Source organism: Pimephales promelas, chromosome 25 (assembly GCF_988280905.1).
Source record: "Pimephales promelas chromosome 25, fPimPro1.hap1.1, whole genome shotgun sequence".
Classification (NCBI taxonomy): domain Eukaryota; kingdom Metazoa; phylum Chordata; class Actinopteri; order Cypriniformes; family Leuciscidae; genus Pimephales; species Pimephales promelas.
The window spans coordinates 22,571,645-22,595,027 of NC_142793.1; the positions used below are offsets into that span (position 1 = coordinate 22,571,645).

General features: G+C 36.7%; 4 protein-coding genes across 10 annotated transcripts in view; 1 reads left to right on the top strand and 3 right to left on the bottom strand.

The window, feature by feature from the left end:
- Positions 1-2,562, top strand: part of ccdc33 (coiled-coil domain containing 33) — a 51,597-nt gene extending 49,035 nt beyond the window's left edge. For 6 of the 7 annotated variants that reach the window (XM_039695233.2, XM_089127733.1, XM_089127732.1 and 3 more), the window contains 3 exons: positions 587-703; positions 823-900; positions 1,700-2,562. In XM_039695233.2, coding sequence (XP_039551167.2) covers positions 587-703; positions 823-885 — 180 coding nt within the window. In that variant the 3' untranslated portion in view covers positions 886-900; positions 1,700-2,562. Of the gene's footprint in view, positions 1-586; positions 704-822; positions 905-1,699 lie in introns of all 7 variants that reach the window. The other variant, XM_089127731.1, reaches the window with a different exon arrangement.
- LOC120495594 (cholesterol side-chain cleavage enzyme, mitochondrial) lies at positions 1,758-7,295 on the bottom strand. The gene is made up of 9 exons (XM_039695229.2): positions 6,958-7,295; positions 5,311-5,466; positions 5,037-5,236; positions 4,042-4,245; positions 3,731-3,891; positions 3,226-3,392; positions 2,270-2,348; positions 1,996-2,187; positions 1,758-1,895 (listed from the first exon to the last, which is right to left on the bottom strand). The coding sequence occupies exons 1-9, from the start codon at positions 7,212-7,214 to the stop codon at positions 1,758-1,760; spliced, it is 1,554 nt and encodes a 517-aa protein (XP_039551163.2). The 5' UTR covers positions 7,215-7,295.
- Positions 7,296-7,973: 678 nt separating this feature from the next.
- Positions 7,974-11,910, bottom strand: stoml1 (stomatin (EPB72)-like 1). The gene is made up of 7 exons (XM_039647045.2): positions 11,593-11,910; positions 11,132-11,238; positions 10,903-11,052; positions 10,615-10,818; positions 10,321-10,537; positions 9,732-9,920; positions 7,974-8,403 (listed from the first exon to the last, which is right to left on the bottom strand). Exons 1-7 carry the CDS (start codon positions 11,765-11,767, stop codon positions 8,204-8,206), a joined length of 1,242 nt encoding a protein of 413 aa, XP_039502979.2. The 5' UTR covers positions 11,768-11,910; the 3' UTR covers positions 7,974-8,203.
- Positions 11,911-13,645: 1,735 nt separating this feature from the next.
- On the bottom strand, positions 13,646-17,066 carry nr2e3 (nuclear receptor subfamily 2, group E, member 3). Its single transcript, XM_039695178.2, has 8 exons — positions 16,786-17,066; positions 16,320-16,470; positions 16,106-16,209; positions 15,747-16,019; positions 14,964-15,145; positions 14,528-14,768; positions 14,320-14,425; positions 13,646-14,215 (listed from the first exon to the last, which is right to left on the bottom strand). Exons 1-8 carry the CDS (start codon positions 16,871-16,873, stop codon positions 14,083-14,085), a joined length of 1,278 nt encoding a protein of 425 aa, XP_039551112.1. The 5' UTR covers positions 16,874-17,066; the 3' UTR covers positions 13,646-14,082.
- Between the last annotated feature and the right edge of the window lie 6,317 nt (positions 17,067-23,383).

Genomic DNA, 23,383 nt, shown 5'->3' on the forward strand with positions numbered 1-23,383 from the left:
TCTGAAGAAAATAATCCTTTCTGAAGGAAATACTCCTTCTGTAAAAATACTCCTTTTGTCACAAATTTTGCATTTTGCCGAGATTTCGTTATTTTTATAAAAGTGAAGCCACACTTTGGATCGCCGACGTAAGGTACTCATGTTCGACTCTCGCGGTTATGCCAACACTTCCGGTAGACGCTTCTTCGTTGGTGTTGTTCAGCGGTTTCTTCTTCCGCTCGGCGGACTGCGAATATCGAAACTAGGAATCGAAATTTTAACTTTTGAACGATTCCGGGAAAAACTAAAAGTTAGTCCCGGTTCCAATCGATACTCGATTCTCGATACCCAACCCTAGTGAGAAGACATTTCACTTTCACACACAGTGACTTTCAGGCCAGTGACTTTTCCCATTTGTTCTTTATTTCCTATATCATATTGTTACCAAAGAAGCAAGTCCTAAAAAAATGACATTTACCTGTTGTTCCTGTGTAGCTCAATAGAATTTATGTTTTTTACACACACACACACACTTGAAATTGTAATAAATAATGTTTTTTTTGAACACAACGGCATTTGTGTTTGTGATATCGGTCATTTTGCGCAGCTCAAAGAGAACTCCAGACAATGGGGGAAAGAGAAACAAGACATGTTGATCCGACTCAGTGAATACGAACATGGATTCACTCGAACATCAACCATGATTCTTTTCGATCTGCCCGTGGTGAGTAAATAACTGCTATTTATTTAAGCTTATGATTATTATTATATTTGTTTGACCTTGGAAATGTATATACTATATCAATGGCATCGTCTATTGAGTCGTCATTTTTTTCCTAACAGAAAAGTGTGAGTGATTCTGTATTGGGACATACCCGACACAGGCAACTGGAACCTCTGAAGTGATCACGTCGAATCAGTGTTGGTATTTTGCTAAACATTTTTTGGGGGAAAAAAGTATATTTTTAATATAAAAAACAACATTTTATATGCCAATTTTCATTTATTCATATTCATTCAAAGCGTCTGATTTGTAAACAAAATGATTTATGCACGAAATCTGCATATTTTTAAACTCTCAAGACAGTTGTTGGAACATATATATGTTAAAGGGATAGTTCACTTTAAAATTAATTTTTGATATGTTTTATCTTACCTCAAGGGCATCCAAGATGTAGGTGTCTTTGTTTCCACAGTATTTTCAATTTTGATATTTTTAGGTCAAACCGTTTGAGTCTATCAGTCATATAGTGCAGGTCTATGGTCACCACCTCAAAGAGCATGCACAGAGAAGTCCAAATTAAACATGATTTAATGACTCATAAATGTAAGTACACATAAGACACGAAACGAGCGGAAACAAAGACACCTACATCTTGGATGCCTTTGAGGTAAGATAAAACATATAAAACATTTATTTCAAAGTGAACTATCCCTTTAAATATTTAATTTTGGATGCGTTTATGTGGCGAACGCATGATGAGTTTTGTGATGTGGTTGTGGATGAAATAATAGCCCATCGGCGGATCTTTATTCCAAACCCAAAAACAGATATTTTGAAAAATTACTTTAGATTTTTTTTTCTTGTTGTTGTTTTGAACATTCTTCAAAATATCTTCTATTAAGTTCCAGGTTAGAATGACATAAGGGCGAGTAAATGATGACACAACAATCCCTTTAAGATCATGAGAAACTAAAATTGAGTCCAATCTTTTGACAGGCATGACATCTCAAAGACGATCTAAAGCTCAGAGTCGCATCCAGTTCAGTCCTGGACATCATTTGCAGCTCTGCGTTCTGCTGGCGTTCAGTGGTTTGATGGTCAGTATGATGGGCTTCTCGGGCAGTAAGATGAGCTCAAACGTGCTCCTGACCTCCACCTGCCTCTGCTTCTCAAACCTGAAGTTCTCCAGCATCTATAAAGATGAAAATACGACAAGAAAGAAAGAGAATCAGCCCAACGTTATTTAGCCACCTAAGAGGATATGATGTTCCTCGCTTTAGAAATCCACTTACATGAATAAGGAAGAGCTGCATCTCTGTCTCGGCGATCCTACGGCCCAAACACTGGCGTGGGCCGAACCCGAAGCTCAGGCTCTTGAAGTAGTGGCTCTGGGATCTGACCCAGCGATCGGGACGGTACTGTTCTGGGTGCGGGAAGACCCGATGATCACGACCCATAGCGTACAGACCCAGCTGGACTAAAGTCTGATCCAGACACATGAAAACAGTCATATTTTGTCCAGTTTGACTTGAACGAATTCAGTAATTTCCTTAAATTCACACTCACCCCGGCTGGAATGTGGTAATTTTGCAGGATGATGTCTTCAGTGATGTATCTTTGTAGACTCACAGCTACAGGATGTAACCTTCATAAGAAATTATATGATTTTAGACACATGGTAAAGCCAAAATGCTTGTCACGTTTATTCGTTTCTACACTAATTTGAACAACAAAAAGTTTTAATCGATAAAACCTAATTGTTGTCAATATTGTTGCTTATGGTAAAACTGACAACATTGTAATATGTGTAAATATTGACAAATAATTTTCCCACTAAATATTGAAATGGTTTATAATTATTTCGCTGTAAAAGTCTATTTTAAAAACAATATTTTTATGATGGATATATATATATATATATATATATATATATAAAAGTGTTGTCAAATCTAACATAAACGTATATATACATATATATATATATATATATATATATTTATATGTGTTTATATATGCATATGTTTTGTATATATTAGGGCTGTCAAACGATTAATCGCAATTAATCGAATCCAAAGTAAAACTTTGTGTTTACATAATATATGTGGGTGCACTGTGTATAATTATTTTATATAAATACACACACATGCTTGTATATATTTAAGAAATATTTTCATGTATATACATTTATATATAATTTATATTATATATAAATATAAATATTTTATATATAAATAATATTTTTTCTTAAATATAGATTTTTTTGTATGTGTACATTTGTGTGTGTGTGTATATATATATATATATATATATACACACACATATATACAAAATAATTATACACAATGCACCCACATATATTATGTAAACACAATTTTTTTTTTTTGGATGCGATTAATCACGAGTAATCATTTGATAGCCCTAATATATATATATATATATATATATATATATGTGTGTGTGTGTGTATGTAATATATATATATATATATATATATATATATATATATATAACTATGTGTGTACCTTAAAGTTTCCTTCAGGGCTCCTTTAAGCAGAGGAACCATCTTAAGCATCTCCATCACGTCTCCTTTAGAGGTGATACGAGCAGCCGAGATTTCTGCACGGATCTCCTCCTGCAGGTCCGGGTGTCGGGCCAACTCATAGAGCGTCCACATCAGTGTGATAGACGTCTGACGCACACAAAAATACAGAAAATATGTAACACCGCCCAAAAAGGAAAATATATAATAATTTACTCAGTCATGTGTTTCTCTTACTTCTGTGAAATACAAAAGATGTTTTGAAGAATATATATATATATTTTTCCATGCAATGAAAGTCAGTGGGGTCCAATGTTGTTTGTTTTGGACCCCATTGACTTTCATTGTATGGACAAAAACATTCCACAAAATAACTTCTTTTGTGTTCTGCAGAAGAAAGTCATACAGGTGTGGAATGACATGGGTGAGTAAATTATGGCATTTTTATTTCTGGATGAACTTCCTCTAGCGTTGATTATTTATCTTACCGTGTCGACCCCTCCGGCCATCAGCTCCGTGACACTGGCCTTTATGTCCTCGATGGACAGTTTGTCCAGCATTAGAAGGCTAGCCAGCACACCAGGGTACTTCCCGCTGGCTTCTGGATCTTTCCTCAACTGTCGGTAGATATTCTGGATACATCGGTCGGCTTTGGGAAAACCACATTGAGGGATGAAAAATCAGTGGAAGTTTCAAGAGGAAAGGCCCTGATATTCACAGTGAGTATATCAGAGCCTGAAGTGTTTCTCGACAAAAAGACCAGAATGAATTTCATCCTATGCAACCAACGTCGTGTTACCCTGGTTGAAGATGCCGTCCCAGGCCTCCACGTGGTCCTTCCAGATTTTGGCCCCCATGCGGCGGAGCAGGGCCGGAGGGACGAACAGCATGGGCGAGGTGGTCTTGAACATGACGGTGATGCAGTCGATGAAGTGCTGGGCATCTGGATCAATGTAGTCCATCAGCAGACCCAAACGCTCCCCGTACAACACGGCACTCACGGCTGAGAGGAACAAATAGTGTTAGCTTTCAAATCCCCTTCACTTCCACACAAGAATGATACCGAATTTTCAGTTTTGGGTGAACCATCTATGTAAAAATCATTTGTAATTTTGATTAAAAAAAAACCCCTCTGTTAAATTAATGTAAAAAAATTATCTTAAGTTATCTTATTCATCGTCTGGTGTCGTTTAAAGCCCTTTGAAGCTGCACTGAAACTCTCATTTGGACCTTGAACCGTTTGGACCCCATTGAAGTGCATTATATGGAGAAAATCCTGGGATGTTTTCATCAAAAACCTTAATTTCTTTTCGACTGAAGAAAGAAAGACGTGGACATCTTGGATGACATGGGGGTGAGTAAATTATCAGCAAAAGTTTTTTTTTTAAAGTGAACTACTCCTTTAAGTGCTTAACATTTTGGTTACATTGGGTCATCATAAATAACTTTTTGTCATTTTCTTGTCTACATTTCTCTAATGCAATTTTCAATATTTAAAAATGTATATTACCATGTAATTATAATTTTTTTTTAAACAGACAGAAATGTATATATTCTACAAAATGTATACATAAAAATACCTAAAGATTTTTGGATTAAATGTAAGGGGAATTTTTTCACTGTGTGTGTGTGTGTGTGTGTGTGTGTGTGAGAGAGAGAGAGAGAAATAATTGAAAAAATGTGTTAAACAAATAAACGATTACTAGAAACTTTGTATATCTACCGAATACTATACTATATATATATATATTCGCATTTCATTGTAAAGACAAACTCAAACTCGTCAAACCTTACATTCCAGTGCGTACTTGAAGAGTTCATGAGACAAATCTGTGGTCCATTCATTTTGTCCGCTCCTCTCAATCTTTTTATAAACTCGAGCCACAAAGTCCTGTCCGACCTCATCCAGAAGCGGCACGAAGTTCCCCTGCACCTTTGGGGAAATCACCTCCTTGTTTAGGATGATCCTATTAGATTTCCAGTCCTCTCCGTCTCTGCAGGAACAAATCAATATCTTTTACTATTCCAGTAAACATGGTTGTAGCAAATCTGGAAAGACTCCGCCTACTTTAGCAGGACGCCATATTTGCGGTTCCTGTAGTCCCTGTAGGAGGTCCACGCCTCCACCCGGAGTCTCTTGGGGTAATGACCCTCAGCTTTAAACAGGATAGCAGCGTCTTCAGGCTTGATGATGTTCACACTCTCGTAGTATCCAACTTTTTCCCTGAGCAGATTTATATAGGCATCATATAATGGTAGAATATGGTTTCACAATGTTCAGATGTTTTTGCATGCTTTTAAGATCCATTTTTTCACACTGATGCCAACTGAGGGATTGACAAAATGTCAATGTCAGGTGTCAAAGGCCAATGAGAAGAGGTAGGTTTTAAGAAGCGATTGAAAAACAGACTTTTCTAATGGGAAGAGACAGATCATTCCGGTCCCCCTGAGCTTAAAGGAATACTCCACTTTTTTTTTTTTTTTGGAAATAGGCTCATTTTACCACTCACTCCCCCAGAGTTTTACCGTTTTCGAATGTATTGAGACGATTTTTTTGATATTTAGAAGAATATCAGTAACCAGACAGTTTCTGGTCTCATTGACTTCCATATACTATGGTATAAATGATTGTACAAAGAAAAAGAAATTAGGAAAATTTTTATCATTGTTTCTTTAAAAAAAATAAAAAAAATAAAAAATAAAGGTCAGTATATGGTTTATTATTATCATTTTGAATTTATAATAGTTTGAGCTTTATAAATGCCCTTTTTGTTTAGGTCAAATGGATGAACCATAGGAAATCTTTTTGATATTCATGAGTCAAAAATGTGTGATATATAGAACAAAAAAAATGTCTGAAAATATTTTTCTGGTATTTTAGTATATTGTATCACATTTGTGCATTATACAATTTATTAAATTAACATAAATAGTTATTTTTTTACCACCTTTGACCAATTTCAAAATAGGAACACTTTATTTCAAGGTGACGAAGTAACTCACAAATAACTAACCCTAAACCCAACCGTAACTCTATAGTTAGTGCATGTAGTTAATTGATATGACTCAGTACTCATTTGAGCAAGTAAAATGTAACCTTAAAATAAAGTGTAACCAAAAAAGTCATGAAATATTTGAGAAAAAAAAACATATCGCAAAGAAATAGAAGTATTTTTGTAATTAATTTCTGTCAAAAATATTTTCAAGATTTGTTATCACAACATATTTTCTTTTGTCAAATCAACTTTATAATAATTTATTTAGTTGAGAACTTATTATTTTGAGTTTCTGATGGTTAAATGAATCTACTTCATTGTATTAACTCACTTTATCCAGTTCAATCAACTTAAAATTTTAAGGCAACCCAGGTTACTTATTTTTTAAGTTAAACCAACAAAAAAAAAATTTACAGTGTAGTAATCACAACATTTTTTCTTTTGTCAAATCAACTTAAATAATTTATTTAGTTCAGATAACATATAATTTTGAGTTTATGATGGTTAAATTAATCTCCTTCATTGTATTAATTCACTTTTTCCAGTTCAATGAACTTAAAATTTTAAGGCAACCAGTTTACCTACTTTTTTAAGTTAAACCATCAATATTTTTTTACTGTGTATGAATTAGGCCTGGAAATCACATTTTTTCCTGGAATATACAGTTTTTTTCATGTATATGGCACAGAGTATTAGTTGTAAAAAAAAAATCGTTTTACCTGTAAATGGGACCAAACATATTGAAATTATGCACCATAATCCGGTGTATATTCCTGAGGCCATCCATTTTCCAGAACGTGTAGAGACTCGCCGCACCATTCTTCCACAGTCCAGGAACCTCACTGAAGGGCAGGACGGTAGCGTTGTCCTTTCGGACTGCAGGTACTCGTCCCGCGTGGTTCTTCCTGACCTGTGGCTGGTGCTTAAGTGTGGACAGACACTGAGCCAGACGGGCCCTCAGACTCCAGAGGTCCATCACACACTCTCACTGCCTCTCTCTCTCGCAAGGGAGAGATCATCTGTTGTGGAAAGCAGCTGTTTGCTTTAATATGACTTCCCACTTTACATGTCAAGGATGATGGAGAAGTGTGCTAAGGACCAAATTTTGTGGGACAGTGCTGCCCCCTACTGGCTATTATTGAGGTCCTTATTGTGATCCTGATTAGGCTTCTACGGGGAAGAGATTATTCTCATTCTATACGATAATGTTTAAGATGGACGCTGGTGTCAACAGCTGCTTCTAGAGCATCTGCTTCTGTTTTGGGGCTAAAATGGCCCCCACAGTCACCAGATCTCAACCCAATAGAGCATCTTTGGGATGTGGTGGAACGGGATGTGCATCCCACAAATCTCCATCAACTGTAAGATGCTATCTTATCAATATGGGCCAACATTTCTAAAGAATGCTTTCAGCACCTTGTTGAATCAATGCCACGTAGAATTAAGGCAGTTCTGAAGGCGAAAGGGGGTCAAACACAGTATTACTATGGTGTTCCCAATAATCCTTTAGGTGAGTGTATACACACCAAAATGCTATAGTGGAATAACCTTGTTGTAAAGTTTTCTGTATAAACACTTGCGCAAGGGCACCAAATATATGGGGGTCAAAGGTCGACAGACAGTCAGCCTTGGACAAGACAACGGATCAACAAACTTCAAGGATGTTGCTAAGTGTGTGCGCAATAATCCAAGTCTCACAAGATATACATGTATCAGAAAACAATCGAGTCAGTCACAGATTTTGAATCAACAGTTTATTGGGTAAAAACATAAATTGAAATGGTTGGGTAACATAATACTCCACACTATAATAAATAATGAAACAACAGTGACACACCACACCAGCTTTAAATGCAATCACAATAAAATGTTTTTCAAAGTATAATTTAAGCCCTGAAGCTATTTAAACATTTACAGTGTAAACCTTAAATTATTTACAAAGGCTTTTGATCAATTGAAATAAGGTTATGTGGTCTTGAGGCGTTTGATGAGTGTCTCTAGCTTCATGGCAGTGTTCAGATCTCCCTGTACTCTCAGTCTGCCGCTGCTGTAGGCGGCGAACGGTCGCAGGCCGCCCTGGAACATGGCCAGCAGGTCCTGCTCGCTCATGCACAGAGAAACATCCGGCTCTCTCGGCAGGACACCCACGCCACACGCTCCACGTCCTGAACACAGACACGGTAAACCGCTGAGGCAGCATTCAGGGGATTTCATTACAATGCACAAACGCTCTAGAGACCATTCCCATATGGGGCAGTGCATCCAAATCTTAATACGTGGTTATCACTTTTCTCTGCCTGTAATCATATACTTTGACTAGTAGAGTAGGGCAAGAGAGATTATGGATGATCTGGTTGGTCTTAATTTGGGTGCCGTGTTGCTGTTAGAACTTTTATATAGTGTGGATTAAAGCACAGTGTAAAAAATGCATTTCTTATAGGCAACCAGATATTCACCATTCAATAATTTTACTGGATGTTTCGTTGTAGTAATAACACATCTTTAGCATTTTAGTTTTATTAATAGCTTTTATTTTTAGTTTCATGTTTAGTAATTTTGTTATGTGCTTTTATCCTTTTTTTTTTAATACATTTTTTTTCAGTTGTAATGATTTTACTGCTTTAAAGGAGCTGCATGCAAGATTGTGGCCAAAACTGCAGGAATGTAGGCTGCTACAAGAAGCTTCCAATGGCAAGTGACGAGTCATGCAGAGTGAGTTTTTTTCTGTTAATTATTTATTTCGGACTTTGTAACAAAGCATTTCGGATTCATATTGAGTTTTTTGGTTCCCCTAGTTTGACTCTCTCTGTCTGTATCTCTCTCAGGGTCTTTTTGAGAAGAAACTAAACTGTACAATTCAGTGGTGAGAAATAAATGTACTGATATTCCACTTCAAGTCAAATAATTGTTCATTTATTATTATTTTTTAAAATTTATCAATCAATTTCATATTTTAAAAAACAGATTGTCATTGTCTGCATTCCCTTTGAAATCTAGTAAATCTTACATATTAATGGACAAATTTAATCTTATTTAATCTTCCATAAAATGGTTGATGTTCTTGGATATTTTTTTTTTTTTTTTTTTGAAATTAAGCAATAAAATAAAAACAAGATGTGATTTTTTCATACTGATTATAAGCAACCATTTAATTCTGTTTATGATTAAAGATGAAAGAATATGTAAGAATATACATGATGAACTGAGGGTAGGGGACCGTTAGAAAAATGCTCTACAAACCAAAAACTAATGCTCAGTTAAGAAAAGCTGGGGGTAACAGAAATAAGCCATAGTAGAAAAGATTTCAGAGATGTTGCAAGCCAGGCCCGAACCCAAATCACCCAAATGAGCTTCATCACTAAGCCATGGCTCCGTCCTAGGATCATAATACCAATAGCAGGCACTACACCAGGTGTAGGCAGTGAAATGGCATTGGCAAACAGGCTTTTATTGGTTTATATAATAGAATTCTCTCACACACTCTCAGTCTTACCTTGTGTCAGGTCCATATAATAGTTGTTGGTCTGTCCGGAGTCAGTGGCGATCTGAAAGTGGTAACAGGCTCCCACCTGATGAACCAGCTCCTCTGAAAGCACTGATCTGACCACATCCATCAGTCCGTCCACACTGCTGACACTCGCGGCTGACACTGAACGCAGCTCGTCTGCGAAGCTCACTGCATCTGGAGGGAACCACAACGATTCATTATGACGGCTTGAAAACATTTCATCATAGGTGAATTTATTTAGTCATACGACAGATGATCTTATGCAAAGTGAGGAATATAACAAGCAATTTATTACAGTCTCAATATTCTGTCTGTCAGTCAAATCAACACAACACCTTACCACCAGCCTAGCAACTAGTAAGAACACCTTGGCAACAGCCTGGCAACCACTAATAACATAACTTAATTAACAGTTAGAAGCCTTTAGCAAACACTCTATTCACTTCATCAGAACACAATGGAGTTCCCAAAGTGTCTCAAAAAATCCTAGCCATAGCCTAGACACGCACGGTTTCTACGTGAAAAGTATTTAACTACATAAGCAGGGTTTGACATGAACTTTTTTCATCATCACCCTGACTGCATTGAGACGCAGCCGTCTGGCTCTGGCTCAGGAAGTGCATTGCGAGCTGCTGTATGGGTCCGGTGAGACCTTCCAGCCCCGGGACAGAGGGGGGCATGATTAAGTGCCCCGAATGACCCCCGTCTGGTTCCCGGAGCACCCCTTCCAGGATCAGCTCCACACGGTCCACCTCCAGCCCCCATGGCTTTGTCATCTCATTCATGTCCATCTGCATCACACAAGCAAAAAAGATTAATATTGGACAAAAAAAAAATCACAAAATTAAAAAAAAAAAAAAATTCGCACTCCGAGATATTCCCCTAGTTTGACTCTCTCTGTCTGTATCTCTCTCAGGGTCTTTTTGCTCATGTTCTGCATCATGGCGTTGTGTGCGGTGAGACGGGTGGATGCGTTCAGATCCTGCACGGCCACCACTGACATCACCGGACTCCAGATCCGGAACTGGATATCCGCTCCAACTGACACCACACCACCGTCTTTGGTGGTTACCTTTTGGCAGAACAATTGTGGGAATGTCAAAATACTTGGTATACCAAGGTGAGGTTTTTAAAAAGTACTGTTATTTCATTGCACCTTGCATGGTGGGACGTTAAAGGCTCTGGTCCGCAGGTCAACTTTCTGCCACTGATCGATCAAGGGCAGAACCAGAACCACTCCTGGACCTTTAGGAGGACGGATCCGACCCAGACGAAAAACAACTATCCTCTCATAGTTTGGTACAACCTGAAAACAATACTGTACATTTAATAAATGCTTAAAAAGGACTAAAACTCTGACAATTATGTGCTTAGATAGAACTGACCTTTAGGACAAACCATCCAGATATGGGAAAAGTTATGAAAGTAAGTAGGAAAACCAGGAATGTAACTATCAGGTTGCAAATCCAGGACAACAATCCTTGAGATTTATCTGAAATAAGAATTATGTAGAAATTATATGTAATATCTAATAATTATATTTAATCATTAGTGCTGTCAAATCGATTAGTAATGATTAATCACATTTAACATAAGTTTGTATGTGTGTGTGCATACAGATACACAAATATGTAGGCCTATATGGTAGATGAGATTAATCGATTTGACAGCACACATACATATAGTGTATTATATATTTACAAACTATTATGTTATATGCGATAAATCATGCTTAATTGACTAATCCTAATTTAGAGCCCTAATCACAATTTCTTTTTGAATAATAAATAGGATCGAAATAATATTTTCTATTTGCACCGTAGTAACTGTAACGTAGAGCTAATACCCGTAAAGTCGTTTTTCGATACTTTAGGGACATAATCAAATGAATGTCCTCTCTGGTCATGATTGTGAGTGTTGTTGAATTCAGCATGAGATGAAAACAATCCAGGAGTGTCACTGTACAATTGATCTCTCTGCGACAGACGCTGATAGTCATAACCCGAAGACTTTCCGAACATTGTCAAGCCGTGTCAGAATAGATCTCGCTCATTCCGTGATGACTATGATTGTTTATTATTGTTAAAAAAAAATTAAGCGCAGTGCATGGACAGTCAAAACTCTATGGTCAAAACAAGAAGCACTTCCGTGTTTTGCGACGTTTAAAATGACGCCATGTACTGAGGAGCAATGCAACAGCGCCCTCTATAGTAACGGGAGTGATATGCATCATGTGTGGAAAGGTATTATCTTTTTTTATTATTCGTATGGAAAATGTCATTATTTTCAATATCAGTTATAGTGTATCCCCTTTTTTCCTAACGAGCATACCCCGTTTAAGATTGTGGAAGGCAGTTTGACTGAATGAGCTAAAAAAAAATCCCTTCTCGTTCTCATATTCAGAGACTTCAAGAGAAATTTTGGTATTTTGAGACGTGGCATTACAAGAATATGGAAGAAAGAGCTGTTTTCAGTCGCTGCATTCTTTTCCTCCTGATTATTTTCTTGTGAATCTTTTTTGGCAGATTGATTACCATTTGTATAACAACAGTTGTAATACAAACAGGGTTGGGGAGTAACGGAATGGTTACACGGACCCGGAATACATGTAACGGCGTTGTAAGATACAAAAATCCAGTAACTGTAGCGTGGTGATCAGATTATAGTTACTTTTTTGAAAAAGGGATACTTTCAGGATTACAATGGTGTCATTTAAAACTAAGTAAATCTGTATTTTGGCACTATGACTAGCGACACGAGTCACGTGTGCCACCCGACTGCGTTCAGCTCTCGACAAAAATCTCCTCAGACATGGATTGAATCACTGCTGCTAGAAACGATGCTGCTCACAGGTAAAATGCTTTCCTTTCTTGGAAATTCCGCTGCTATTTTGTTTTTAAAGAGGAAAATTCTAACAACATGGTTTTACAGTGCAAACTGTGCCTTGTTGTTAGCTTGTTATGTAGCGTTTTTACTGCTTTAAAATTCAGTGGTTTTGATCTCAGTTGTAAGTTTTCTAGCGATGCTGGAATCTGTAGAAATTAGAGAGTAACGTTAGCTTTTTTTAGTACCTAAAATGTCCTTTCATAATCTCTTCGTTCTCAGTCTCACTTTAGATGTTCACTGCTAACGTGAACTCCCACTGCCAACGGCCCAAGTTCAGTCAGGCAAATTAAGAAAAATCACGGCATTAGTCCACAGTTTATTTCCTATATTAAAATAAACTAATATGTACTGCAGATTGTGTAGAATTTTTAAATGTTGTGTTTTTATTATTTCTTTGTAGTCTACATAATACATAATAATCTGTAAAACCATAGCCACTAGATGTCTATATAGCTCTTTAAATAAATATATTTCAGGGATGTGAAATTCTTAATAATAAGTAAAAGTTTTTTTTTTAAATAATATCTGTCCTTGAAGTAATCCAAAAGTAATCAGTTACATTACTTTCATATTCTGGTACTTGGATTACGTTACTGAATACTTTTTTTATGAAGTAATTTGTAACTGTATCGGAATACATTTTTAAAGTAACCCTCCCAAGCCTGAATACAAATAGGCTTGTATAAAGTTTATTCGTGGTCTGTGGTTGGTATTTGTTCCTGTTAATGCTTTTACATGTCTTTTAATTTTCGAGGGTTGACGTGTGAGAATAATATCATCATCACGTGCTTAATATTGTATTCATAGAGTGAACCTTTCACTGATTGATTACAGTTTAAAGTCACTTCCATAAATCGGGCTAAGCCAACCCCAAAAATAAGCAACACTCATAGAAGAACAGATGATAGATAGATAGATAGATAGATAGATAGATAGATAGATAGATAGATAGATAGATAGATAGATAGATTCCAGATTTCAAGAAATAAAAAAACAAGATTATTAATAAATTTTATTGTATTAATAAGTCCTACAAATATGAGACATATCTTCAAACTTTTACCAATTAACAATTTATTTCACACTTTAATTTCAAACTGATCATCGAACATATTCTAAATAATCTTGAATTATAATGGCCTTGAAAGGCAATTTGCATTATATACATAACCAGGCTGTGTCACATAATTGAGATGCATAGACTTATTAGCATTATTATGAGTATAAAAGCTACAGTAACAGATAAAAAGAGACATAAAATAAAACATAATGAGAACCAATAAGCAACCTATGCAAAATAATAAATACATTTGTATGTTTTTGTTTGTTTTTTGCATTCAGGCAGATTGCACTCATTGGCATAGTACTGCAACTAGCATGACAGTAAAGCAAAGCACCTGAAGTCTAGAGGATTTTTTTTCCTCTACAAACTGTCTTTTAGAAAGGCTCCTCAGTTTTTGAACATGTCACACAGCAGTTTCTCCATGGGCGTGTTCCCGATGGTTCTTTGGAAGAAAAGGTGCTCGATTCTTTCTGAACTCACAAAGTGAAGGGATGGAAGGAGAAGTAATAGTCTGCCAAACCTTAAGACAGAGAGATTCATAAAAATAATTTGTGTTAGTAGTGTCTTCTCTCAAAAATACTTTTTAACTTATTTATGCAAAACTGTGTGTGTGTATTTGCTCACCTGGCGACTTGACTGGGGTAAAGCGTGTGGATATGTTGAGCTAGCAGCACTTGGGACTGATCTTGTAGATTTTCCACCTGTTCTGGGTCTTTAAGTCCTCGTGTTTCTGTTATAGAATGCATGGATTAGCACAACGCAGAACAACAACATAGTTTTTGTAATGTTTGCTATCATTGCCCCCTTGTGGCAAGAAGAGGGAAAAACCTACCTGGTTTAAACAAAACAATTGCTTTCAAGCATGCAAACTCAGTTGGATCCACTTGCAGGGGCTTGAAGCGGCTAAACACTTCTTGAAGGACCCTCAGATCAGAGGCGGAGGGGCTTCCCTTGCCCTGTCCTGGGGGTGAGAGGTCAGGTAGGGACAGCAGGGGGCAGTTGTCCAGAGGTAGCGACCACTGAATTGCACAAAGTAGAAACAGCTCACTCCATGCTTCCTCAAGTAGAATCACCTAAAATCACAAAAATGGTGGGTTAAAACTTGCAGTTATCAATAGTGAGAGATTGTTGGGGCAATTATTTAACAACATTTGTTATTTTGATCGGCATTGGCAGATAATTGTACCTGCCGATTAATATATTGTGTGTCTGAAAATAGCTTACTTTGTCGGCAAGAAACAGTAAGGTGAGAAACACCTGACTCTCACCTGGTCTCTGAAAGGTAGATGGGAAAACACTGGCAAATTCTTGGCCCATTTAACAGACATGAAGAGTAGGCGGGCTGAAGTCTCATATACACTCTCAGGGCCGCGCGAGGGGTAGAGAGAACTGCCGTACTCCGGAGAACTCCTTTCAGGTTCATTACTGGTCACGTCAATGTTCTCATCCACTGTAAACACAGTTACATGCAAAATTTTGAATTGATAAAATGTGGATAAAAAGTTATAAGCCTGTTGAAAAGGTCAGATTAGACCAACATAAACTTTTCCTGCTGGTCCGTGTCCAAAACATAAGGGAGAACTGTCTCACTACCTAGTCAAGTATCATTTTGTATATTAAGGTACCTTGACCATTGTCATTTTCTTTTTGTTTTTTACCTTTAGAGTTACAACAGTGTTTCACACTGGGGGAGTGTCCATAAAGAGACACCATTGTACCTTATATACCCCTAAAAGGGGCATAATAGTGCCTTAGTACTAGTAATATGTACCCTTAAGTTACAACTGTAAACCTTTTAGGGGCAAATAAGGTACAAAATTGTCCCTTTAAGGGTGCTGCCTCAGTGACAAGCTGACCCATAAAGGTAGCATTTTCGACAGTTTAAGGAGGTTTCAACCTGCCTTCCAAAGCACCATAAATATCTAGAACAAGTTCAAAGTGAGCTTTACTTTAAGTGAGTTTTACTTTGTTGCCATCCTATTTCTGAACTTTCGGACATGATGCTCATTAACAAAAAGTAGCTGGTTGACCAGGGTAGTCTCATTCCTTACCGTCCTCTGGTTCTAGCTTGGCGCAGGTCTCAGCCGTCATCAGACTGGCCATGAAGCGATGTCCGTTCTTTGGGCTGTTGGAGTGGTGCATAGCATCTGTGGAGCTGATGCTGGAGCTGATGGAGGAGCCCAGCAGTGGGCGGTTGATAACAGAGCAGGTGGATGAGGAAGTGGGCTCCAAGGTGGTGGCGAGGTGCTCCTTGTCTTTGTCCACATCCAGTGAGTCTAACCTGACTTGAGCGGTGCTGCGGGGCTGACGCTCATTCTGAACAGCTGACAGGAGATGGATGGAAAGCTTTAGAAAGTGGAGACAATAGAGGGAGTCGAAAAGAAGAGGATACCTTTAAAAGTTGACTCACCATCCTTGTTCATGCCAGCTTGAAGGCATTTCTTTAAGCGACAAGCCTGGCACTGATTCCGATGGGCTTTATCCACAGGACACATACCTGTACCAGCTTGACATCTGTAAATTTCAATATCAGTTTCTTAGTTTATGTTCTTGCACTGGTTTTTAAAGAACATGCCTTCAATCTTCTCGGCTCCCAACGTTGAATATGTAAGGTGTTTTCTCACCTGTAGATGAGTCTGCGCCTCACACTGCGCTTGAAAAAGCCACTGCAACCATTGCATGCATATATCCCATAGTGTTTCCCACTGCTGGTGTCCGAACAGACTTTACAGAGAAGTCCCGAATTCAGGATCTTGCCAGGAGCAGGGCTTTTATCTGGGAAATCAAGGAAACAAGTATTTGTTAGTCAATGTCACATTCACTTATTCCCAATCCAGTCGTTAGGAAAAAGCAATCTCTAGACAGTGTTTTCTTGGTGTTTCAACTGCCATTTCATACTTGTTGAGCTATTGGGCAAAGTGTCCAAATTTTGCCTACATAAACCTTGCTTTAAGAATATAGTGTTTTAGGACTTTCTGTGAAATATTAAAAATGAAATTCCAGAATACCAAAAGTTTGAAAGTGTAGAGTCTTTGCCACTTTTCACATGTCAACTTCAAACTACTGTAAATTGAAGAAGCAATTACTCACCCTCTTGACTGTCATCTGAGTTGCTCCTGGAAGAGTCTGATGGTGATACAAATTGTACCATCGACATTTCTGACATTGGATCCTCCATTCAATGTACTGCAGAAGTTCACACAAGCTGTTTCTGAAGTGTACCCACAGAAGGATCTGGCTTTTGAGGTCAAAATATCTGTCCCAGGTGGATTAATTGGAATCCTACAGGGTCCTTAAAAAGAGTTTCGTCCAGCCTTGAGACTGTTAGATGTTTCTTCAAGTTCCTTCAAGGACTCTATCCTCGTCCGTTCTTTACTTTGAGTATCTCTGTTGCTTTTGTAAAGTGCAGTGTGGCCTGTCACCTCCTCCTGGTGAGTCTAGCGATGATGGACAGTGAGTGACTCTGAGGCTACCGTGGGCTCCCTAAAGGAAGACAAAGGGATTAGCAGCAAGCGCTGTGTAAGCAAGTGCCTATGTGTCATCCTCTTAATCTTTACTGTCCATCTAGGGGTGGATCAATCAGTCACACTCAGTATTAGCTCCATCCACAATAAGTGTGGATAGAAACGAATAAACAAAAGGACTGGGGTTGAGTCATAACTGTCCATCTAGCTCTCATCTCTTCTTTTTTGAAGTTTTCCCTCAAAATTCATGAATGAAGACTTTGTTAGCATCACAACTTTCAGTGGTTAGCTGTTAGTTAATTTTGTATGTGGTGATTTGGCTATCAGTGGTTTCTAAGTTTCAGTAATCAATATTGATTTCATGGGTCAACACCTGTTTTTGTTATGATCGGTGATCCAAATTCACACTGACATTTTTAACTACACAGGACATGAGATATGAAGGAATGCTAATGTCTATCTACTGTATTCTGTACCTACACATTTTGATGTGTAACGACAAATGCTCTTCATTTTTATTTTATTTTAAATGAATCATATTTCTTACGTACATGTGCACAGACTGTAGGGAGCATCTGCTAGGCGATTCTTCCCCAAAGTTTTATGGTATTTCATTATTGTTTAATCCTCAACTGTCCACTATTAACGATGAGGCAATGCTAATCTCTATTGGCTCGAGTTAGTCAGGATTTAAATCTTGTTTTTACTCAAAAAGAAAAATGATGCCTAACAATGATTGACTGAGGCATATTTGTGCGTGTCCTTATAACTGAAATTCAAATTTTTATGAAGGCATGATGTTTATAAAATATTTGTTCAACATCAATATTTTAGGTCAACATTTACATGAAAGTATGTTTTTGGTGCTCATTTTTTTTCATTTGTTCCCATTACATTTGAACTTTAAATAAATAATAATCATGGCATATCAAAATTTCAAAAGATGCAATAAAAATGTTTTTGTTCATATTTCTATTATTTATTTATGCCGTTTTTTGTAAGTTTTAATACATTTAATAATTTTTTTTAGGTTTTTTGCATACTTACAACATTGATATGAACTGATGTCAGTTATATAATCATGTATAATTTACAAACAATAAATATGTTCTCAACATTTTAAGAAAAATAAATTTAATAAGATATGTTTTATGTATGTATTTTTATACATATTTTACAATAAATATTATTAACAAATACACACCTGCATAAATATTTAGTTTTTCATGCCGTGTAGCATGTCACACTGCGGAAAACTAGCCATTCTCTCTTCATGAGTCATACAGTATTTACACTGTGAACCAAATTGTCTTTTTATGACCAAACAGCTACTCACAGATCAACAATTGTTAACTCCCTCTAACTTTCAGAGCACAAACGCATCTCCTCAGCAGAAGTCCTGTCTGCTCCTGTACCCCGGCTAGTATCCGCAAGCACCCACTTTAAATCAGCTAAGCGGCTTAGCCTACCATAAAACTTGTTCTCTGAAGATAACAAAGACCTAAAATGAAAATAGGGGGAGCAGGGAAAGAAAACAATTAGCCGCTTGTGAGGCTGTGGGAGCCGCACGGGCCCCGACAACGACACCGGTGCCATATGGTGGCTGCTCTCTGGATCCAGCTCTGCCTAATTAGTGACCCCTGTGTGATTTACTGGTAATTAGAGAGCTGAAGTCAGTGATTTGCTTTTTTCTTTTGATTTGTGTATCTATCTTATTAAAGTCTTAAGCAGTGCAAGGTCACACACAAAAGCCAGACAGCAGCACATGCCATCTTAAACCCATCTCCCCACCACGGCGAAGGGTCTGTCATTGGAGCCACAAGCACAACAGGTGGTCAATTTGCTCATAAACATGTAACCGCAATCAAGTGACCTTTTAATTGCCTACAGGACTGTTGACACAAAACAAGTTTAACACGCCTTATCTTGACTCGGTTGATGTAACTCTTTTCTAATTGGTTTGTTTAAACTCAAAAGATGAATAAGCAGCAGACAGAGTGTAGTGTAGTCTGAGGAGATGATCTCTGTGAACCAAGAATCCTCCTTAATACTCCGTTGGCATTAAACTGGTGTCTTAGTCCCACTGACAGAGCCCTCTCTGTTGACCTAAACGACTGTGTAAAAAGATTACCGCTCCTCGATTAGGTTGGGGTCTTCTTGAGGAGCAGACGGAGCCATTTTTAAATTTGTTCTGTCTCACAAAGGCCTTGAAAGGTAGACCTAAGTGAACAACAATGGACGCATGTGTAATTTGTGATTTACTGTCATATTTTTCGCGTCAATTAGGTGTGTTTAGCTGTGTGGGTTGTTGATTACGGAGCGAAACATTAACTGTCTTGGAATTGATTCAGCTGAATGAAATGACATGGTTGTCCAAATTTTATAAGAAATTATAACACTGACACATTTAGGCTAATGATTGTTGGGAAGGAACAACCAATCAAAGCAGTGGTTACTACAATACATCAGTCACTCTCAGTTGCTGAAGAGCCGATCGATCGCACTACCGCATGGGTTCTCCAGTTCTCCATATGGATTGGACAACTTTTGCAGGCTTGAAGTGGATATGTTTAATTTGTGCGTCTATGGCTACGTTCACACTGCAGGGCTTAATGCTCAATTCCGATTTTTATTTTAAAAATTCGATTTTTTTGCAAGGCCGTTCACATTTCCAATTAAATGCGACCTTTTGTGATCTTCTGTGTGAACGTGAAATGACCCAGAAGTAGGGTTGGGTATCGAGAATCGAGTATCGATTGGAATCGGGACTAACTTTTAGTTTTTCCCGGAATCGTTCAAAAGTTAAAATTTCAATTCCTAGTTTCGATATTCACAGTTCGCCGAGCGGAAGAAGAAACGAAGAAGCGTCTACCGGAAGTGTTGGCATAACCGCGTGAGTCGAACATGAGTAGCTTACGTCGGTGGTCCAAAGTGTGGCTTCACTTTTCTAAAAAAATAACGAAATCTCGGAAAAATGCAAAATTTGTGACAAAAGGAGTATTTGTGACAGAAGGAGTATTTCCTTCAGAAAGACCGTTGGTTAGCAAGGTTAGCTAAACTTTTTTGACCCTGCTTCTTAAAAGAATCGGAATCGAGAATCGTTAGGAACCGGAATCGAAACAAGGAATCGGAATCGGAATCAGAATCGTTCAAATTCAAACGATACCCAACCCTACCCAGAAGTGACCCGCATGCGCAGAAGAGTAAACAACGGTCAACGACGTCACTTTTGTTTTATTATTATTATTGCCACAGCCCACATACAAACACAGACAACAATTATTTTATCGACGGGCAAAGTTTGCACATAAATGTAAGATTTTTCCGATCCTCACCGTCACCGACCTCGTCATAAAACCCGTTTAATTGATAGTACGCGTGTATATATGAATAATGACTGTTTACTATTTTCTTTTTAGAGCTGCTTTACCATAGAATTGAATTATGTTTGCATCATTGAATTGATATTTTCCTGCTTTAAAAAAAATGTGTATTTTATAAAGTGCTATACTGGTCATAAACAGGGACATTATTTTTGTGCATGAAAAAACCTTGAACCGTTTGGTTCCCAATTAAGTGCATTATATGGAGAAAATCCTGGAATGTTTTCATCAAAAACCTTAATTTCTTTTCAAATTATATCTACAGTTTGGAAAAAGGATGACAAATGAATGAAAACACAAAAAGATGCAAAAAAAAAATGTCGTTTTTTTTTTTTCTATTTTGCTTTTCACCTGCTGATCTAGAATTAGTGTTGACCTCTGTACCCACTTTGTTGTGTTTTGTTGGTTTGCTTGTATGCGTTTCCAGACGGCGTGTTCAGCATGGGAGAATGAGAGCTGAATGTCAAAACATGTGAGTGTGTGTTTCCAGAACTAAAGCTCGGCGCATGACACATTCCTGTTGATGTCATGTGTGAGTGACACACCTGAGTGTGTGCTTCACAGCGGCTCGGCATTAGCTGTGTTTATGTAACTAGCAGGTGGCAATAACGCATAATGTTCCTAGTGGCTTTTTAGGACAAGACTTGCTTAGATGAGCAGAGCAGAGATTACCATAAAAGAAAGAGATTAGATTGGCCTAAAAATAGAAGGAATATTATACACTATGATTGATAAGGTTTACAGGTAACCCTTTGGATCATTTCAGGTCAAGGCTATGTACTAGGACGCTGGTTAAGCCTGTTTGATGTTCAAAAGGTATTTCATAATCATCTTTAGTGCTCAAGTTTTGTGTCTTTTATACAACCCATAATGATGGTTCGTTTCAAAATATGCACACCAAAAAATGGCCGAAAAATATTTTGTTCATAAATGTATAAATATATATTTCAGTACATTTTATACAATAAATATACTGTATTTTATATAATAATTTTATTCCTATATTTCCTCATATTTTTGTCTATTCTGTGTACTTTTATATAATATTAGTAAAATATTTTAAATACAAAAATATTTATGCGGTCGAAAATACAAATTTGCATTCATACTTAAGAAATGATCATTACAACTTTTATCATACATATATATACACACATACACTATATTGCTGTATGGGAAACAGATTAAATTAGCTATAACTTAAAATATAAAATTATAAACATAACTTAAATAAAGCTATAAATTAATCTACAACTGTAAGATAGAAATAAGGCAATATAAAATTACCGACATTTAATTGCATTCCTGCATAATAAAATAAAATAATACAATAAGATTCCTTTTCATTTTGTGTGTTTGCCTGGCCTCTGCTTTATTATGTTTTGTTGGTTTGCTTTTATTTGTTTATTTGATAACTAAAGCTATACCTAGATATCAGACAATATGCAACTATACTGACATTTCATTGCATTCACTGACTTTAAACACTGATATTCAGATTACATCAAACACATGTATCTGTGAACATCCCTGAAGCAACAGAAGACTTACACTGATCACAAAGGCATTTCATAGGCACAGGTGTAGTGTAGCAGAGCAGTCATGGGCCACAGTTAAGGCGTTTAGAGTCTGATCTGTGCAGTGCTGACAGTGTAACTCAGCAGGTGTTACATAACCGTATGCTGAAGTCTCTCGCTGTGAGCGACCAGACCGTGAACGCCACAGATTACTATAGGCTCCCTATACGTCAGGGGAAAGCTGTTGATGTAAGATGCTCCACGCACAGGATAATAACACCCCTGCTTATTAACACTCCTATCCACTGTCAAATCTAATTAGTTAGTCTATAATACAAGGGAAATAATTGCATTGAGAAAATAAGTGAACTAAAATGTATTTTGAACTTTATATAGTAGGATATATATCCTACCATATAAAGGAGATGTATATGTCTGTGTGTGTGTGTGTGAATGTGAATAAAAAGGCAAAATAAAACATTTTACAAATTGTAACTTTAACATAAAATATTAGTAATGTTACTATAAAAAAAAACAAGTAAAACACTGTAAAGTAAAACCCCATACATCCTATATATATATATATATATATATATATATATATATATATATATATATATATATATATATATATATATATATATATGTATATATATATATATGTATATATGTATATATAATGTAAATGTATAAACGTTAGTGATGTTAATTTTAATGGACACAAAAAACCCCTATAAATTACCTAAATTAGCTTGCCAAATATGGTAAAAATGCACATATGTTTGCTGTAAATATTTAAAAAAAAAAAAGTAACACAAATAAAATAATTAAGGAAATTCTATTTATATAATACTGTACATTTCACAAGGCAGCATTATGCATTAAACTAATGTAGTAATTGTGTTTAAAAGTTACAAATCACCTTCAATTCATGCACTGTAAAAAATATTGTTGGTTTAACTTAAAAAATGAAGTAACCTGGTTGCCTTTTAAGTTCATTGAAATGGAAAAGCTGAGTTAATACAATGAAGGAGATTGATTTAATCATCCGAAACTCAAAATGTTATGTTGTATGAACTACATAAATTATTTAAGTTGATTTGACAAAAGAAAAAATGTGATTAGCTGATTACAAATATTCAAAAATATTTTTTTACAGTATGAAATCAACAATCACATTTGTTTTAAACATTTATTTGTATGTTTGTTATCAGTTATGTGCACTGGCGTTTTTGTCATATGATGGTTTGTGAGTGTAGAGGAGAAAAGTGCAGGTCATTTTTTTTCTTTTCATTTTATAAAAATTGCCATCTTATTAAAATAG

Coding starts and splice junctions, on each gene's coding strand:
- LOC120495594 (XM_039695229.2), bottom strand. CDS start 7,214: ATGGACCTCTGGAGTCTGAGGGCCCGTCTGGCTCAGTGTCTGTCCACA. Junction 5,467..6,957: donor ATGTTTGGTCCCATTTACAG/GTAAAACGATTT, acceptor AAATCTGCTCAG/GGAAAAAGTTGGATACTACG. Junction 3,393..3,730: donor TGGCCGGAGGGGTCGACACG/GTAAGATAAATA, acceptor TGTGTGCGTCAG/ACGTCTATCACACTGATGTG.
- stoml1 (XM_039647045.2), bottom strand. CDS start 11,767: ATGTTCGGAAAGTCTTCGGGTTATGACTATCAGCGTCTGTCGCAGAGA. Junction 11,239..11,592: donor ATCGAAAAACGACTTTACGG/GTATTAGCTCTA, acceptor TTCTTATTTCAG/ATAAATCTCAAGGATTGTTG. Junction 10,538..10,614: donor AACTAGGGGAATATCTCGGA/GTGCGAATTTTT, acceptor TGTGTGATGCAG/ATGGACATGAATGAGATGAC.
- nr2e3 (XM_039695178.2), bottom strand. CDS start 16,873: ATGGAGGATCCAATGTCAGAAATGTCGATGGTACAATTTGTATCACCA. Junction 16,020..16,105: donor AGCTGGCATGAACAAGGATG/GTGAGTCAACTT, acceptor ATCTCCTGTCAG/CTGTTCAGAATGAGCGTCAG. Junction 14,216..14,319: donor TACCCCAGTCAAGTCGCCAG/GTGAGCAAATAC, acceptor CTCTGTCTTAAG/GTTTGGCAGACTATTACTTC.